We start from the raw sequence: 19,748 nt of genomic DNA on the forward strand, positions 1-19,748 counted from the left end.
ATAGATGCAAAAATCCTCAACAAAATACTAGCAAACCAAATCCAACAACACATTAAAAGCATCATACACCATGATCAAGTGGGGTTTATCCCAGGAATGCAAGGGTTCTTCAATATACGCAAATCAATCAATGTGATATACCGTATTAACAAATTGAAGAAGAAAAACCATATGATCATCTAAGTAGATGCAGAAAAAGCTTTTGACAAAATTCAACACTCATTTATGATAAAAACCCTCCAGAAACTAAGCATAAAGGGAACTTACCTCAACATAATAAAGGCCATGACAACCCACAGCCAACATCATTCTCAGTGGTGAAAAACTGAAACCATTTCCTCTAAGATCAGGAACAAGACAAGGTTGCCCACTCTCACCACTCTTATTCAGCATAATTTTGGAAGTCCTAGCCATGGCAGTCAGACAAGAAAAAGAAATAAAAGGAATACAAATTAGAAAAGAAGAAGCTAACTGTCACTGTTAGCAGATGACATGATACTATACATAGAGAATCCTAAAGATGCCACCAGAAAACTACTAGAGCTAATCAATGAATTTGGTAAAGTAGCAGGATACAAAATTAATATACAGAAATCTCTTGCATTCCTATACACTAACAACAAAAGATCAGAGAGAAATTAAGGAAAGAATCCCATTCACCACTGCAACAAAAAGAATAAAATACCTAGGAATAAACCTACCTAAGGAGGTAAAAGACCTGTACTCAGAAAACTATAAGACACTGATGAAAGAAATCAAAGATGACACAAACAGATGGAGAAATATACCATATTCTTGGATTGGAAGAATCATATTGTGAAGATGACTATACAACCCAAGGCAATTTACAGATTCAATGCAATCCCTATCAAATTACCAGTGGCATTTTTTACAGAACTAGAACAAAAAATCTTAGAATGTGTATGGAGACACAAAAGACCCCAAATAGCCAAAGCAGTCTTGAGGGAAAAAAATGGAGCTGGAGGAATCAGACTCTCTGACTTCAGACTACACCACAAAGCTACAGTAATCAAGATAATATGGTACTGGCACAAAAACAGAAATATCAATGGAACAGGCTAGAAAGCCCCAAGATAAACACATGCACCTATGGTCAACTAATCTATGATAAAGGAGGCAAGGATATACAATGGAGAAAAGACAGTCTCTTCAATAAGTGGTGCTGGGAAAACTGGACAACTACATGTAAAAGAATGAAATTAGAACACTGCCTAACACCATACATAAAACTTAGCTCAAAATGGATTAGAGACCTAAATGTAAGACTGGACACTATAAAACTCTTAGAGGAAAACATAGGAAGAACACTCTTTGACATAAATAACAGCAAGATCTTTTTTGATCCACCTCCCAGAGTAATGGAAATAAAAACAAAAGTAAACAAATGGGACCTAATGAAACTTAAAAGCTTTTGCACAGCAAAGGAAACCATAAACAAGATGAAAAGACAACCCTCAGAATGGGAGAAAATATTTGCAAATGAAGCAACTGACAAAGAATTAATCTCCAAAATATATAAACAGCGCATGCAGCTCAATATAAAAAAAAAAGCCCAATCAGAAAATGGGCAGAAGACATGAATAGACATTTCTCCAAAGAAGACATACAGATGGCCAAGAAGCACATGAAAAGCTGCTCAACATCACTAATTATTAGAGAAGTGCAAATCAAAACGACATGAGGTATCACCTCACACCAGTTAGAATGGGTATCATCAGAAAATCTACAAACAATAAATGCTGGAGAGGGTGTGGAGAAAAGGGAACCCTCTTGCACTGTTGGTGGGAATGTAAATTGATGCAGCCACTTTGGAGAACAGTATGGAGGTTCCTTAAAAAACTAAAAATAGAACTACCATATGACCCAGCAATCCCACTACTGGGCATATACCCAGAGAAAACCATAATTCAAAAAGACACATGCACCCCGATGGTCATTGCAGCACTGTTTACAATAGCCAGGTCGTGGAAGCAACCTAAATGCCCATTGACAGACGAATGGATAAAGAAGGTGTGGTACATGTATACAATGGAATATTACTCAGCCATAAAAAGGAACGAAATTGGGTCATTTGTAGAGACGTGGATGTATCTAGAGACTGTCATACAGAGTGAAGTAAGTCAGAAAGAGAAAAACAATTATCATATATTAATGCATATATGTAGAACCTAAAAAAATGGTACGGATTAACCGGTTTGCAGGTGAGAAATAGAAACACACATGTAGAGAACAAATATAGGGACAGCAAGGGGGGAAAGTGGCTCGGGGGTGGTGGTGGTGGGATGAACTGGGAGCTTGGGATTGACATGTATACAGTAATATGTATAAAATAGAAAACTAATAACCTGCTGTATAAAAAATAAAATTTTAATGATAAAAGAAGAAAAAAGAGAAAAAGGTGTGAGTTACTGATACACGTGCAGCTAGATGAATCTCAGAATAATTATGCTGACTGAAAAGAGCCAGATAAGAGTAAATACCCCTTGGTCCAGTTACGTAAAATTCTAGAAAATACAGAGTAATCAGTCATGACAGAAAGCAGATGGGTGTTTGCCTGGGGCTAGCATAGAGTATGGGAGTGAGGGAAGGACAGACAGGCAGGAGGGAGGGGTTATCAAGAGGCAAGAGGAAACTGTGGTGCGGTGCGGTGGGGGGGGGCAGGTGGATATGTTCATTATGTTGATTGCAGTGATGGTTTCACAGTTGTATTCATAGATAAAAACATATCAAACTGTACACTTTATAAATATATGCAGTTTATTGTATGACAGTTATGCTCTTAAAATGGTTAAACCCTATACTCTTTAGCAGAAGCTTAAAATTTTGGATTACTTTTCACTGTAATCCCCAAAACTGGCTTTTATGGAGCAATTCTTTTATCGCTAAAATAAACAATCTTTAAGAACTCCTTTGCCCTTCTTTCTTTAATCAGAGGCTAGCAAATTTTTAAAAATCAATCTGAGGACTTAAAAGGGTTATTACTTTGATCTTGAAAGCCAGTAAAGAAATTCAAGATGTGCCATTAAGTCTGTAATTAAAAAAACAACAACAAAAAACAAACAAAAAAAACAGAAGTGAGAAGGAATTCCATGTTGCTTCAGTAAACTGTCATGAGGTATGTATATAAAGCTGAGAGAGGAGCCCCACCTTCCAGGATGCCACAAGGAGATGCAAAGGAATGGAATGGGAAAAGCCCAATGCTAATAGTTGATAAGTAGAGATTTTAGTCTTTTCTACTTCTAGACACGTCCTTTAAAAAATCTTTTAAATTCTCTTTACCTTGGGTCTGTTAACCTGAGGTGACATCTATACTCCCTACCTTAAATAATGTGTGTTGTCAGAGGACTGGGACCCCTGATTTGATATTGTCCCCATTAATATATTTACGTAAAGAGAAAGAACAAGAAAGCTGCTGTGTCTGCGCAGATTTGTTTTGCCATTGCTTGCTCCAGGGTATCTCACTACAGACACGTAAGCATATGTAAATAAGAATATTTAAATAAGCAGTAGAAGATTGATGGCCATTATTATCATTGTTATTTAATGCGAACATTTCTGTCCTTTTCTACAATTGCTTTGAAAATTAAGGTAACTGTTCAGGGACTTGTGAATACCTTTTCCTGATTATTAATCCTAGATGTCACTTTTAGAAATACAATTTTTAAATTGTTAAAATTTTTTTTGCAAATAAAAATTGGACCGTAAGTCAGAATGTGACATACATTGAGCAGAACCTTAAAAAAAACACCTCTCATTTATGCATATTTGAAAATATTTATCAAACCTGAAAATGCATCATCAAGCCCAACATCAGTGCTTTGCTTCAGAGAGAATCAAATATGTCTACATTGTTTATATATGGAAAGAAGGTAATGAAAATTTGGGGCTAATAAGTATTTGTATTCACTAACAGGCGTTTAATTATTTGCAAAGCTGTTTCATGGTATTAAATTGTAGAAAAGCTGAAACATCGTTTCAATTTCTGCTTATCAGTTCTAAGTGCAATCAAACTTGGACGTGGTTCATAGCCTCTCTTGATTCACCTATGGTACAAATTAGGTTAAGAGAATATTGGAATAAAGTATAGTTCACTGTTCTGATTTGTTCTTAGCATCCACACGTGGTTTCCATGGACGTTTCCAGGTTAGTATTTTTACCGGTGTTTCTCCATAGATTGCAAAATTGGGAAATCTTCTAGAGTTAAAAGAAGACCACCGCAACAGACTCATTGAAGAAAATGACAAGTATCAAAGACATTTAGGCAACTTAATAAATAAGGTACAAATTTTCTTACATAAATATTTGTCTTTTTAAAATGGTGAAATATTAAAACGGTAGAATTTTGGTGCTAAAAAGGATCTGAGGGATGATGTAATACATTTGTATTGATTCCTTTCACTTCATAATGACCTTCCATTAGCCTTTTAGCTGAAAGCTAGCAAAGCACATTGTGTGTATCTGTCCTTGTGCTGTCAGCATTTTCAGGTCTTAGTATTGCTACTTCATTTTGAGGGTCACTCTAAATCTTGCCAACATAGTGTCCTAGTTTACCTTTTAAAAACCGCATTAACTATAACCAAGTGGGCTGTAACCCTGGGTTGGTACATACGCTACATGTGTGGGTCATAGCTGACTTGCTACAGTTGTCCGTTTGTTGACACTTCACTTTTTCTGCATGATGAACGGGCACATTACAATTCTATTTCTATTCATATTCCTGATTTCAAAATGTAAGGAAGATGTTCTGCCTATTGGAAAACTTTCATTCATGGGAGTCATATAATTGAACTTGTACAGATTCTTAAAAAGCAAAATTAAATAAGCATCCTAGAATTTATCACAGAATAATTGTTGTAGCTAATGTTTTTCAAGGTTACGTCATGCGAAGAAATTATCGAATGTGAGGACCGAAGGCTCATGATACCGAACTCCCAGATTGCGCAGTAAGTTGAAAACACTTAATTTTTTTAACTTTGTAAACATTGGCTGATATTTTGCTCTCTGGCTTGCTAAGTTCATTTTTCAGACTCCTAGAAAGAGGAAAATGTGCTGTTTTGTAAGTCAAGACCATTCATTCTTCAATGATATGTTTAGTGTGCCGAATGTCTGGACTACTTGAACAACCGGAATTTCATCTTCCTTTCTCAGAACTCCCTTTGACTTGGGTGGAGGGGCGAGGTTAAGAAATTACAGAGGGCATCCCTGGTGGTGCAGTGGTTGAGAGTCCGCCTGCCGATGCAGGGGACGCAGGTTCGTGCCCTGGTCCGGGAAGATCCCACATGCCGCGGAGTGGCTGGGCCCGTGAACCATGGCCGCTGGGCCTGCGCGTCCGGAGCCTGTGCTCCGCAACGGGAGAGGCCACAACAGTGAGAGGCCCGCGTACCGCAAAAAAAAAAAAAGAAATTACAGAGAAACATCCAAGAATTTTAGAGGATATTACCATGGTATTTAAGTAAAGTAACATTGCTGTGCTTAGAATTTATTCGCAAAAGTTTTTGAATGCACCCCAAATGAAACATATCAAGTACCAAATAAACTTTTTCATTAGAATGAGATTCAGGAACTGCCCTGGTGACGCAGTGTTTAAGGATCTGCCTGCCAATGCAGGGGACACGGGTTCGATCACTGGTCCGGGAAGATCCCACGTGCCACAGAGCAACTAAGCCCATGTGCCACAACTACTGAGCCTACGCTCTAGAGCCCGTGAGTCACAACTACTGAGCCCGCATGCTGCAACTACTGAAGCTCGTGCGATTAGAGCCCATGCTCCGCAACAAGAGAAGCCACCGCAATGAGAAGTCCGTGCACCACAACGAAGAGTAGCCCCCACTCACCGCAACTAGAGAAAGCCTGCGCACAGCAGCGAAGACACAACGCAGACAAAAAAATAATAATAATAATTTGAGTTGCTTGGAAGGAATTCCAGATTCCCATAAAGCAAGATGGATGGATGATGTATAGAGAACTAGACCACCATGAAATTTATCTACTCAAATCCTCCAATAAAACTAGCAAAATGTTAGCCTAGAAAAGTCCATTTTAGTCATAAAATTCAGTTGTTTCTTCTTTCAGTTTAGAAGAGAGAAATAAACATTTGGAATATTTAATTAGAAGGCCCAGAGAGAGCACCAGAAAACCAGGGTAAGTTGTTTCTTTTTCTAAATAATAATGTCTTTAACTTTAGAATATATGCATAATAATGTTATACATTTTTTAAAAAACCTTTTCCTTATCTCAGTTTAAGTTAAATTATATAAAAGTGCTTGGTATTTTGCCTAGCATAAAATAGTTTCTTTGATAGATGTTTTTTGTAGGACCTGAATTGAAAAGCCTGGTTACCTGCTCTCATGGAACTTATGATTATCTCTAAGAAAAATACTATACAGATTGTGAGCTAAGATTTTGTCTACAATAAAACAGCTTACCCTGATGTAAATATATAGCAGACCAGATCTTATGATCAGATTTTCTTACACTAATGTGAAATCTTATAATCCGTTATTTTAGAAGACTCTCAACTCTCAGTATTTGATGCTACAAGATATATGCACAAACCCTATGGGGTTGGTTCAGACCATAGTAGGATGTTAAATTGGGACTCTTCCTGAGCTACTTCTTAAGATGCTAGTTAAATATTTACCAATTCCCAAAACGAGAGTGAGTTTGCCCGATGTGCAGAGGTTCTGAGGGAAATTTCAAAAGAATCTTTTTCATGACCCATATCCCTTGACCAGATCCAGTATATGAAACGTCTGGAGTGTGGGGAAAATTGCAGAAGAGATTTCTTTGACTCTGTCGTGTCATGAGCTCCCGTCACCCCCAAGTCATTCTACCTCTTTTACCTAAAGCCTTGTTAGGGGGTCTCTGGGAGATCACCTAAAGAACTTTGAAATGTGTTTCCTAAACACATTTAGGAAAGGGAGGATTAGTGACGGAGAAAATTAAAGCAAGGTGTGGCAGGCAGCACGACACAGGGGCTGAGTTGGGTGGCCTGTTCTCCCTGATTGTCGTCAGGACAAAGAATGTATGTGACAGTTTCTTAAGAACCACGCAGGTGAGGTCTGAGTCATCTTGGGCTTGGCTGAAGGCTGCCTTGTGGGATGCCAGCAGCAAGAAGGGGAAAGGGAGCAGCACATTCTTAGGGGCTGGTACAGCAGTATCAGATGACCACCGGAAGAGAGGTGCCTCAGCCTGGGCCCAGGGAACTGTAGGGCAGGGGTCCCTGGCAGCGGCAAGCTCCAAGAGAAAGAATCAGCCAATCCCAGAGACTGTGAAGCCACCCAGCCGAGTAAAAATGTCTTATCGCTTTACTTCTCCTCCCTCCTTCTGCAAAGGGAGGAGGTGGGGAGTGAAGAGGGTGCAGAAATGGACCTTCAGGGGCAGGTGGTGTCCACCAACTACAAGCCGTAGCTTAGGGAGAGGGGTGAGTTCTCCTGAGTGAAGATTGAAGGATCGATTAATATTTAAGACTGGGCATCGAACTGAGCTGTGCTTAATTCTTCACAGTGAGAAGGAATATGACAGGGAGCAAGGTTGGTTGAGTTTCATCTTCCTTGGTTTGGTTGCCAGCTGGCAGAATTACCTTAGAGCAAAAAAAAAATCACTGGGCCTGCTGCATATTCAGCCAACAGCAAAGGGGAAGAGCTCCCCTGAGTGAAAAAAGGCTAAAGTAGGGACTTTCCTGGCTGTCCAGTGGTTAAGACTCTGAGCTCCCACCGCAGGGTGTGTGGGTTTGGTCCCTGGTTGGGGAACTAAGATCCCGCATGCCAGGGATCCCACGTGCCATGTGGTGTGGCCAAAAAAAACACCCCAAAAATTTAAAAAAAGGCTAAAGTGGGGGGCAGACATGAAAGTTGCATTTTCATTATATCGTGGGTCATGTTTGTTCCGAATACCATTTGCAAATAGAACTATGTTTTGAAAATCAAAAGCCTTTAGAAGGTTTACACTATTATTTGCAAAGTGATAGTTTAACTATGATCTTCTCCCTAATATGAAAGAGTATGATCTGATGCCTGGCATATTACAGATGCTCAGTAATCGCTAGTTTAAACTGAATGCAAATCTCCTCTGAGTTGATGAAAGAAACTGTGGAATAGTTTTTTCTGGAATTATTTTACAATAAGAAACTTTGCTTCTAAATTCACACATTTTACTAGTTCAGATGTTTGTTTACTTATACTTGGCCTATCTTCACAGTAGATTTGAGGCCCGTTTATATAGATTTAGAGTGGCCTTGAAGCAAAGGAGTGAGGTGGAGTGGAAGAGCTCTCAGGCCCTTTCTAGCTGAGAAGACCGTTTCTTAGAGAACTTCAGGCTTGCATCAGCCTTCAGCCCCGCACCATCCATGAGCCTCCCCTTGACCGATGGGCCTCAGTCAATTCAGCATGCAAACACTCTTTAGACCACCTCTGCATTGTCTCAGAATTCTGGTGCTGCTTTTGCCAGTTGTCTTCAGAAGTGGAAACAGTGAGAAATAGGGAGAGAAAAGTGAGCACTTTAATAGTCTCATGTCTTGTTTGGGCCTCTAGTTCCTTTTTTTTTGTCCTCTAGTTCTTTATCGCTTCAAGGAGATTCATTAGGTTTTCAAGTCATAGCCAGAATCTTATCCTAAGTAAATCTAGGAGAATGTTAAAACGTAACAAGGCTGAGGCTCAATATTTTTATTTAATTGCAGTTGAGAATGATCCATATTCTACATACTGAGAAGCTTTATCTTAATCTTTTAGGGTCTCTTAGTTCTATCGCAAATGACAGTTTCTCTTTGAAAAGTGAGGAGAAGAAAATTTTAAATAATGGCATCCTTGTTCACTATGTTGCTATTTTAGTCCTCACCACCCCCCACTTGTTTGTTTGTTTCACATTATTCTCCTTCTGTTTCCTGCAGACTGAGAAGGCATCCGAAGCCCATGACTGTGTAGATCATGCTGATGATCATTATAAAGAATGCTGTATTCCCATGTAATTGTCAAATTACACAAAATTAAAGATGAGTTCCTAAAGTTATGCTTCAGTCACGTTCAGCTTAGCTTTCCCCTCTGCCCTCAGATGAGGGCCTCTTTTGCCTCTGATTGTAGTTGGTTCTGTAATCGGGAGCCTTAATTTCATCCCCACAGCTCCTGCTTCATGTCAAGGCCTCATCGTTTTCATCTGACCTGTCACAGTCATCTCCTTACTCGTGGCTGTGCCTCCAGTTCTGCTCCACCCTCCACAGAGTAGACAGGGTGACTGTTCAGAAACAAAATCTGGTTATACTGCCCCGCTACATGAGACCCTTCAGTGCTTCCCAGTTGCATTCAGAATCAAATGCAACTCCTCAGCTGGCATCCAGGTCCTCTGTGGTCTAGCCCTTGCCTTCCTATACAGGCTTCTCGCTCACTGCTTCCTCCTTCTCATCATACACCCCAGCCACATCTAACACTTGCAATGTTTTGCACGTGCCGTGTTACCTTTGTGCCTGCTGGCTACTGCCCGGGTAGCTCCCCCACCTGGAATGTTCGCTCTCAAGTCCTTTTCTCCCCGTTACTTCAGTCCCTGCCTCACAGACACCTGCCAGCTGGAGCTCCGTCGGCTCCACGAAGCCTTTCCCACCCAGGTGGAGCTGACTTGCTTCCTCCCATGTGTCCTCATTGTACCCTCTGATAAAATAGCACCTATGGTATGTCATTACAGTTCTCTGCTTGCACGTCCCCTGACCTCACTAGAACTCTTCTAGTGCAGGAATTCTCATATTCATTTTGGCATGCCCCAAGCACCTATCCCATAATCGGTACTAAATAGGAGTCAAATATTAGACAGACTCGGGACCCAGGCCCAATGCTATCCTTGCTGGAGTAATTCCTAGTAGAAGATACACCTGCTGCCGCCCTGTCCCACGCCAGGCCATGGGTATGGGTTCATGAATACCATGGCCCATTTGTGACACAGCTTGGCAGAAGAGGGGGTACAGTCAAAGGGCCTGTCTCTATCTGTCCCACTGAGACCCAGCTGTTGTAATAGTTGAGTTATGAGGACACCTTAACACTATGAATTCTTAGTTATGCTGTGCTGATGGGTCACTTCATGAATTGTTCAGATCCTTGCTTCTGGTCCTTCTTCTTCATTCTGCCGGCTGGCAACCAAACCAAGGAAGATGAAACTCAACCAACCTTGCTCCTTGTCATATTCCTTAATAGGAAAAAGGTTGAAACAAACAAAAATATTGATTAAAATATAGTATTCGTATTATCTGTGGAGTTTATCTGTAGGTTTTCCTTGTGACCCTTTTCCATATGTAGTCGAGAACTCGCTGGTTATGGAATAGGAATTCCATATGTAATCAAGAGTCAGCTCTTCTGTCCCTGAATGTCTTTCCTGAAAACTGAAGAAACAATTTTTTCCTTTCATTTTTATATGCCAGATATCTTAGAAGGAAATAGAAATGATTTAGATTAAACAGGACTGAAGATTAACAATTAACCATTTTTGTTAACCACTCCAGGAACAGAGTCATTACTAAGTATAGCACCCAGATCTGTCCATACAAGTGATACGTTAAAATATGTATAAGTGGTGAAATTTTACATTCCAAAAAGTGTGATTACTATTCTTCTAATTTCTTCCTGTGAACAATCAAACATATTCTAACATAACATAAACAAGCGAATGCAGTGGCTTCTTTTCCAAATATCTGTCAATTTTCATTCTCACAGAATACCACTCTTGTATCGCCAGGCCTTTAGTAACATATGAAAATTTCCTGTGTCTCACTCCAACTCTTTTTTCCTCTCTGGGCAGGCAGACTCTTCCTACTATCAACCAAATTTAAAAAGACACTAACACTGAAATCCCTTGGAATTAAAACCCAGGTGAAAGGAGGTTTTGCCCTTATAACTTCCACCTTAACATAGTTTTGAGGAATTAGTTCTGAGTTTAAACAAAGGAACCAGAGATAGCTAATTTTGTAAGATGTATCAGAAAAATGAATGACATAACATATTATCCTTTTGATAAATCCCAGAGCCAGGATGAAAGTATAATTATTGAATCAAGATATACCTTGAATGGAAGGGAAGAAATTATTCTATCTCACTGAAATTAGTTTTGCACTTAAATTAGTCAGGTAAGTGCAAGAGGGAAATATTGGAGAATCTACATCTGGCCCCAAAGGAAGTGCTGAATAAGTAAAAGCTATTACTATTGATGTTATTTTTGTTGAGGAATTCTATAAGATACATTTTATTATGAATTTTGAAGCAAAATTTGTTAATTTCTCAAATTCAAAAAGTTGCGATACGGTTTAAGACAAACCATGAGAAATGCACAGTAAATTACAGCTGTCATAGTGTTTCATTTGAAAAATTAAGCCCTGAGAGCTTTGGAAGTGATTCAGGTTTTAAAAAGAGACATTATTATTAGTTTCATGGAATTCTCTAGGGAAGGTTAAGATATGATAGGAGAAAGACAAACATTAAGATGGTTAATGCGGGGGGAGTTCCCTGGTGTTCCAGTTGTTAAAAATCCACCGTCCAATGCAGGGGACGCGGGTTCGATCCCTGGTTGGGGAACTAAGATCCTACATGCCGTGGGGCAACTAAGCCTACGCGCCACAACTAGAGAGAAGCCCGCGTACCACAACGAAGAGCCCGTGTCCCGCAACGAAGGATCCCACATACCGCAATGAAGATCCTGCGTGCTGCATCTAAGACCTGACACAGACCCCACGCCAGAAACAAACGAAAAAGATGGATAATGCAGCGTCTGGAATCTGCACACGAACATGGTGAAATCGTTGGACTGGAAGGATTAACACAGTTTGTCCACAAGCAGGGCTGTGTGCCTAAGTGCTACATTTGCCATGTGCGCTATTAGACATTTATGATCTTTTACCTACAAGTTGTCTCACAGTGAGCGTACCTCTTTTGGTGCACAGCTCAAGGATGCAGCATCTAAGTCAGTGCTTCTTGGAATAAACATTTAGTGACGTTCAATAAGCCACGTGACAGCCTCTGTGTTAGAGGCCAAAGGTACAACGAAAAACCAGGCAGAGATCACCAAGGACCATGTAATCTAGTGGGGGAGATAGATAAGTGACTCTTTCCTAGATTGGTGCATGGGTCTAACTGTCGGGGGTGCTCTAGAAGCATAGATGAAATGGCCCTGGACTAGGGGAGAAAACCTCAGGGCAGATTTTACAGAAATAATGACACCTGAGCCAGATCTTCATCACTGACTAGGTGTTCCCCAGGTAGATTGAAGGGGAAGCTCTTCCCACACAGCACAGAGGCCTGAGGTATCCTGTGATACTCTCTGAACCACAAGTAAAATCTAAAACCCATGTTCTTCATATGGCAGGAGATGAAGGTGATCGTGAATTGTCATATGTGCTCTGTGAAGAAGTGCAAACTTTGTCCTGAGAAGCTCTGAAGGCTTTTAAGTGGAGGAATGATGGGGTCCATTATGCATTTTGAGGGAATTCCCTGGCAGTCCAGTGGTTAGGATTCCAAGTTTTCACTGCCGGGGATCTGGGTTCCATCCCTGGTCAGAGAACTGAGATCCTGCAAGCCACGTGGCCAAAAAAAAAATTATGGGACTTCCCTGGTAGCGCAGTGGTTGAGAATCTGCCTGCCAATGCAGGGGGCATGGGTTCGAGCCCTGGTCCGGGAAGATCCCACATGCCGCGGAGCAACTAAGCCTGTGCGCCACAACTACTGAGCCCGTGTGTCACAACTACTGAAGCCTGCACACCTAGAGTCCGTGCTCCACAACGAGAAGCCACCACAATGAGAAGCCCCACACCCCAACGAAGAGTAGACCCCGCTCGCCGCAACTAGAGAAAGCCAGCGTGCAGCAATGAAGACCCAACGCAGCCAAAATAAATAAATAAATAAAATTTTAAAAATTATGCGTCTTGAAAGATCACCCTAATAGTGATATAAAGGGTAGGTTGATGGTGGGTGATGCTAGAATCAAAAGTACCAGATAAGATACTACTACAGTGCTCCATGCAAGAAAAACCAAGGCCAGAAACTAAAATAGTGACAGAGGAAATAATGAGGAAGTTATGGGTGCACAGTGATTTCAGAGGCAAAGTGAAAAGGACAGGTAACTGTTAGCTATGGGAGTGAAGGGCAAGGAGTCTGGGAGTGAAGGGGGAGGGGTCTAGGAAGCCTGGCACGCGTCTGGGTGGGCGTCTTCACAGAGGTAGAGAACACAGGAGGGACCACTAGTTTGCGGGAAAGGATGAGGATGAGGTTGCTGTGACACCTGGGACATAATTAATAAGCAGTTAAATATATGCTGAGAGGGATCCAGTGGTCAGGGAGGTTCTGAAGACAAGGAGGAGAGAAGGGTCATTGATGACCGAGGTCTCAGAGGCAGAAAGAGGGCCTCGGGTCCCCAGAAGCGTAGGCTCAGACACCCCTCCCTCTGAGACTGGAGGTTAGGAAGGCAGCTCTGAGCTGTGCACGGTGTTGGAGACCCCGGCGGAAAGCTTGGCCCTCTTCCTGCAGGAGGAGGCTGGCGTGGCAGGAGAGGCGAGGGTCTGAAATAGCTGCAGCCCCTGCTCTCAGGGAGCAGAGCATGGGCTCTTGCCACGGGGTACTAGGAGGAGGTGCAGTTTCCTCTCCACCTCACCGTTCCTCTATTTTTATCCACTTTCTTCTCCTCCCACCTTGTTCCTTGTTTCCCTGACTGTGACCCATTGCATCTTCTTGAGGACTTGCTCCATCGATCATTCTTACTCTCTCACACCTTTAATTTACAACTCTTTGTTGAATTCTTACCCTAGCCTTAAAAAAATCCTTCCTGCAACCCTCTTTTCCTCTAAAGCTATCATGTCTTATCTTAACCAAGTCTTTATTGAATTTGTTACAATATCACTTCTGTTTTAAGTTTTGTTTTTACGGCCCGGAGTCTTGTGGGATCTTAGCTCCCCGACCAGGGATCCAACCGGCACCCACTGCACTGGAAGGTGAGTCCCAACCACTGGACCGCCAGGGAAGTCCTGTGTTTCATAGTGTTTCTGATAAATATTTTTCAATATTGCCGGTCTCAACTTGCTGCTCTCATTTTTAAAGGCTGCATGATATTTCATTATATATAATTGAAATAACTTATTGAATTATACTTTGTGGACAGGGTTTCCAGTTCTTACTGGTAGCCCAGAAGTCACTGGCCCCAAGTTAGGTGCATTTGCCTTTGCCCACGTGGTTTCCTTGGCCTAGAATGCCCTTTCCTGCCCCAACTAAACTCTCTTCTCCACCTCCACCACCCATCTCCTCCTATTTGAAACATGTGCATCTTTCAAGGCTTAATCGAAATGTCACCTTCATCCTTATCTGAAAGTAATACGTATCTCCTCTATCTGTGACTTTCTAAGGGTTCTTAGCACGTTCTTCCCTAAATTATAGCTCGTGGGTGATATCAGGCCGCAGCACAAAGAGCACTCGACACGGAATCGTAAGACTTAGGTTCCAGGGCTTCCCTGGTGGTTCAGTGGTTGAGTCCACCTGCCAAAGCAGGGGACGCGGGTATGAGCCCTGGTCCGGGAAGATCCCACATGCCACGGAGCGACTGGGCCTATGCACCACAACAACAGAGCCTGCGCTGTAGAGCCCGTGCGCCACAGCTACTGAGTCTGCGTGCTACAACTACTGAAGCCCATGTGCCACAACTACTGAAGCCCGTGTGCCTAGACCCCGTGCTCTGCAACAGAAGCGACTGCAATGAAAAGCCCGCGAACCGCAACGAAGAGTAGCCCCCGCTCCCCGTAACTAGAGAAAGCCCACGCGCAGCAACGAAGACCCAACGCAGCCAAAAATAAAATTAAAAAAAAAAATGACTTAGTTTTCCAGGCTCCTCCATGCTAGCTGCTGTGAGAACTGAGTTCACTGTCACAGCATTTTAAGAAGAATTACAGGACTGCGCTTATATCAATGTCAAAATGTCAGTATTTTGTACATTATGTCTATAGTTAAAAGACTGTAACATTTGCCTGTGTAAATATAACTCTTGGGACGAGTGAGTGAGAGGTAAGCTGTGAAACTGGACAGGGGTCTTCCCGTATTTCGGAAGCGCAAGCTTGCAACAGCAACTAGAATACACGTTTAAGAAATCCTAGCGAGCACCCTATGGTGGAAACTCGACGGTTCTGTAGCACAGTTGGGGATTCCTATAGGGCCAAGGTCAAATATGTTACAAGAAGAGAATTTTCAAGATTTCACAGCACAGCTACCCCGCTGATGGGTTCTGCTTCAGTTTGGACTAGAGGAATTGAACATCCCTAATCGAAGACCTTGGTGCTGGAAGAATAGTGTTTCGGGAAACTCCGTTTTCTCCCTCCTGTGTTCCTACTCTCACTCCCCGACCACATTCACAACACCTCTGACGCGGGAGCATGCTGGGTTTTCCCCCACAAGCTATTCTCTACGACACCAGCTGGGGGTCCCACAATTTAACTCAATCCGGACACTACCTGAAGGTAGCATCAGATCCCACAAGACTGCTCCCACCCATTTCAGATGCCAATGGCAAGTCCTGGTTGTCACCTGTGCCTCTAATAGATCAGCTGTAAATCAGAGGCTCCCATGACCCCTTCCTCCGAGTCCATTAATTTGCTAGAGCAGCTCACAGAGCTCAGGGAAACACAGACATTTAACAGTTTATTAAAGGATACAGATGAACAGCCAGGTAAAGAGAGACATAAGGCGAGGTCTGGGAGGGTCCTGAGGACAGGATCTTCTGTCCCCCTGGAGTTGGGGTGTGTCCCCCTTCCAGTACTTGGATTCTGTTCACCAACCTAGAAGCCCCCTGAATCCTGTACTTTGAGAATTTCTACGGAGGCTTCCTGACATCATCATGATTAAGCATTAACTTCATTTCCAGCCTCTCTACCCTCTCTGGAGAATGGAGGGTGGGGATGAAATTTCCTTCCAGTGAGGTGGAAGGAAAACCAGGAGAGTATGTTGTCCTCCAGCCTCCAGAAACAGGTGTTAAAAAAGGGGGTGGAGGGACTTCCCTGGTGGTCCAGGGGATAAGACTCCGCGCTCCCAATTCAGGGGGCCCAGGTTCGATCTCTGGTCGGGGAATTAGATCTCGCATGCACACCGCAACTAAGATCCTGCATGCTGCAACTAAGACCCGATGCAGCCAAAATAAATAAATAAATATTAAAAAAAAAACTTTTAAAAGTGGGGAGGGAGGCTCAGATGAGGACTTTCGGATTCAGCAAGATGAGATATGTTAGTGCAGCGGTGAAAGTAACAGCCCAGTGGAATAAGTGGAGAAGAAAATCGAGAGGTGAGATAGGGAAGTTTTACTGTGTCTGAGGCAGACAAGCGAGGCTGTTGCTGAGGGTACCAGCGGCCACGGAGAATTTTTTTTTTTTTTTTTACTTTTTGGCCGCACCGCCAAGCATGTGCGATCTTAGTTCCCCAAACAGAAATTGAACCCACGCCCCCTGCAGTGGGAGCGCTGAGTCTTAACTGCTGGACCGCCAGGGAAGTCCCAGAATTTTGTTTTTTAAGATGGGCAATATTATAGTGTATTTGTATGTGGACGGGAGCGATGAATCGGAGAAGTAGAAATTCATATGAGGTAGAGGAGAGATGACTATTTTCAAAATCACACGGTTTTGAGCAGGAGATGAGATCCAAACCACAAATGATGGCTGACCTTTGATAGGCCCATATAAGTTTTTTCTTGGAACGGGAAGGAGGGCAGAGCATGAGTGTACAGTTGGAGGAAAGCAGTGAATGTGATTTTGTCTGTTCTTTTCCGGGAGCTGAGCAAGGGTGGGCAGGGGAGTCTGTGAGTTGTGAAGGAAGAGGACCAGGTTGGGGACAATCTCCCCTCCCACATCCCCATAGTATTCCTTTTACATAAAGATCACAAAAGAATTTTTTTCTTTCGGAAGTAAAGTACAAAAACCATAACTCTTTTTTTAGCCCTTGCTAGGTGAAAGAACACAGAAGTCTTTGCTGGCATATAATAAACACAACTTTTTTTTTTTTTGCCTGACAGTTTTTCATTTCTTATTAGGTCCACAAATGAAGTTAGATTGCAAATTTGTGGGGAAAAATGTAACTTATAACAAATTAAACAGATATTTTCTGAGTTACCACTGGTGTCAGGTGCTGTTCTATAACATTGACTAAAGGCACAAAGATCCCTGAAGTGTGACAGACAGGAGATGTAATAAACTATATATTGTGTTAGAAGATAAAAAGTGCTATAAAAAAGAGAATAGAGAGTACAAGGGAGGGGCTGGGGGTTGTAATTTTAAACTGGGAGTGAGGGTGAGCCTCATTGAGGAGGTGACTGTTGAGCAAGGTTTTAAGGACATGAGGAAGTTCCTTATCTACTGGGTTACCTGGGGGAACACCCAGAACAAAAACTGGGGCTTAATAGACACATTTGCTAATGATGCTGAGGGAAATCTTAAGAAATTCAAGGAAAAGAAAGCTCTGCTCTTACAAATTCCAAGGAAGTAAAATGACAGAAGTGGAGAATCAAGTGTGGGTTTGCCTGAGCTGTAAGAATGAGAATAACCAGGATGTAGTATATTTCTGGAAAACACAGATCTACAAGGAGATAAATGCAGAGGTGAGAGAGAAAAAACATGGAGAGGGGCAGCAAGGGGGAGAGCTCTCGGTGGGCACCCAGGGAATGCTGCTCATTACAGGGAGAATGGAGATCACAGTAGTGCAGAGTGGGCACCAAGACCAGGGCAAGGGTTTTACTTCCCTGGGCTACCGCTTTTGATTTTTGTACTAATTGGACAGTCACACAGGTCTCTCTCTGTTTTCTGTTTGTACGTTTTCATTTTCACATCAGTCCCGTCCTGAGCAGGCACACTTTGTTCCTGTTGCCCCTTTAGTGGCTGGCTGTCTAAAATTCAAGTCCCAAATAAAATCTATTAGTAATCATTTAATAATAAAACTGGAGTGGAAGTCCCAGTTTAAGCCTAAACTGGATTATCCTCATATGTTCAGGCTCTATCTAAACATGTTCTGAGAACTGAAGAGACTACTAGGAATCTCTTTAACATAAGGAATGAGGATCTTACTCTGCCACAAACTAGCCCTCTGAAGGGAAGAGGGAGACAGCCCTGGCCCAGTGAAAGAGAGAAGAGGTGATTCTGTGTGTACAGCATGATTACATGTATATATCTCCTACTGCAGTCCACAGCAGATTCTTCCCGGTGCTGGGAGACAGCAGCAAGTTAAATAGTAGGACGTGTTTTTCAAAAAAACCCTGGCAGGCATCAGGAGCTCAGAGCAGGTCTGATTTGAAACTCATGGAAAAGAAAGTGCCTCAAAGTTGGGGAGGGAGAGTCTTCCCACGCCTGTAGAGAACTCAGCAAGGTTCAGCCACATCAAAGTGGTGTGCGCAGTCGTGATGTCTTTTCGCACAGAGTGGCAGCTTTGGTAGCCATGCGCAAGCGTGGAGGCAGCAGCTAAGTGGGAGGAGCCTTCTCAGGGAGACCCTCCCCTTCTGCCAGGTGCCTTAGGAGCAGCAGCCCTGGCGGCACTGGTGGAGCGGAGATGAGTTGGTTCAGCCCAGCACTGTCAGGTTTAGCAGACAGAATTAGATGGTGCCTGCAGCAGCCACAAGCTGCCTTTCCAGGGGCCCCGGGGCAAGGAGGCCTTGAGCAGAGCCAGTGCAGGAGTAGAGCAGCAGAGGTCCTAGGCCAGTGGAGCACGCAGTCTGGAATCAGACTGCCAGGCTCAAATCTTGCATCTGTCATAGACTAGCTTTTAAGCCTTGGGGAAGTTACAAAACTTTCTGTGTCTCAGTTTTCTTCCCAGTAAATAATACCCAGCTCATAAGGATTTTCAGAGATTAAATGACAGGAATTGGCAATAGTAAGCACACCATGTGTTAGCTTATTTGTTTCATCATTCGTATGACATCTCACGCTGGTCTAGCGCAACAGTACCTGGAATTCACATTGTTTAATTGCATGACATACCAGATTACTGGCAGCAACCCGAAATGCACATTAGATGAGAAGGAAAGTGTCCAGCCATTGCCGTCCCCATTCTGTGTTTCCTAAATGCTTACTCTAGTCCAGGCCCTGTTCTAGGTGACTTAGAGCTCTGGAATGTCAGGTAAGAAGTTAAGAACTGTCACTATTTAACTGTGGGTGAGGGTGTCTGCAGAGGGGGGACAAGAGTTCCCACTGTATACTTTTTATGCTTTGGTTTTTTTTTCTTTAACTGTTATATATATTCCAAAACATATGCTTGCTTTCCAGTGCCACACACTGGCAGTTCATGCTCCTTATAAGGCCACAATTTAAAATTACACGAAGACTTTATTGCGCCGGTCACCCGGCAGATCGTCATTCAAATAAAGTAACCACTAACGACGCTAATTAATTGGAAGGGAGGGACGGAGGGCGGGGCGAGCGGCAAACGGCAGGTCACCAGCCCGCGACTGTAACTGAGGCGGACTCTCGCGGGAATCTCAGAGGCCCTAGCAACCGGCCACGTGACTCCCGGGGCCGGCCACGTGACTCTGTGGCCTCTCCCGTCGCCCCAGGCTCCGAGCCCAGCAGCCACGTTGGCGGCGTTTGTCTGCCAGGGGAGGGGGCGTGGCGAAGGCCGTGCGTGGTACGTGCCCCACTCCTCCCCGCCCGAAGCCCGGATGAAGAGTAACGCCATTACCGCCGGAGCCGCCGAGACTCGTTGCGGACGGCGACTGGACGCCGGACCGGCCGCGCCATGAAGCCCTTCTGCCGCCTG

At 43.1% G+C, this 19,748-nt stretch overlaps 1 protein-coding gene across 1 annotated transcript in view; it reads left to right on the forward strand.

Moving 5' to 3' along the window:
• CAGE1 (cancer antigen 1) overlaps positions 1-14,510 on the forward strand; it is a 47,247-nt gene extending 32,737 nt beyond the window's left edge. Inside the window, exons 8-12 of the mRNA XM_024738516.1 lie at positions 4,195-4,299; positions 4,894-4,964; positions 6,094-6,162; positions 13,894-13,972; positions 14,412-14,510. Of these exons, the coding sequence (XP_024594284.1) occupies positions 4,195-4,299; positions 4,894-4,964; positions 6,094-6,162; positions 13,894-13,930 (282 nt within the window). The 3' untranslated portion in view covers positions 13,931-13,972; positions 14,412-14,510. The remainder of the gene's footprint in view (positions 1-4,194; positions 4,300-4,893; positions 4,965-6,093; positions 6,163-13,893; positions 13,973-14,411) is intronic.
• Positions 14,511-19,748: the final 5,238 nt, after the last annotated feature.

This window comes from Neophocaena asiaeorientalis, unplaced genomic scaffold (genome assembly GCF_003031525.2).
Source record: "Neophocaena asiaeorientalis asiaeorientalis breed wild unplaced genomic scaffold, Neophocaena_asiaeorientalis_V1.1 scaffold307, whole genome shotgun sequence".
Lineage (NCBI taxonomy): Eukaryota > Metazoa > Chordata > Mammalia > Artiodactyla > Phocoenidae > Neophocaena > Neophocaena asiaeorientalis.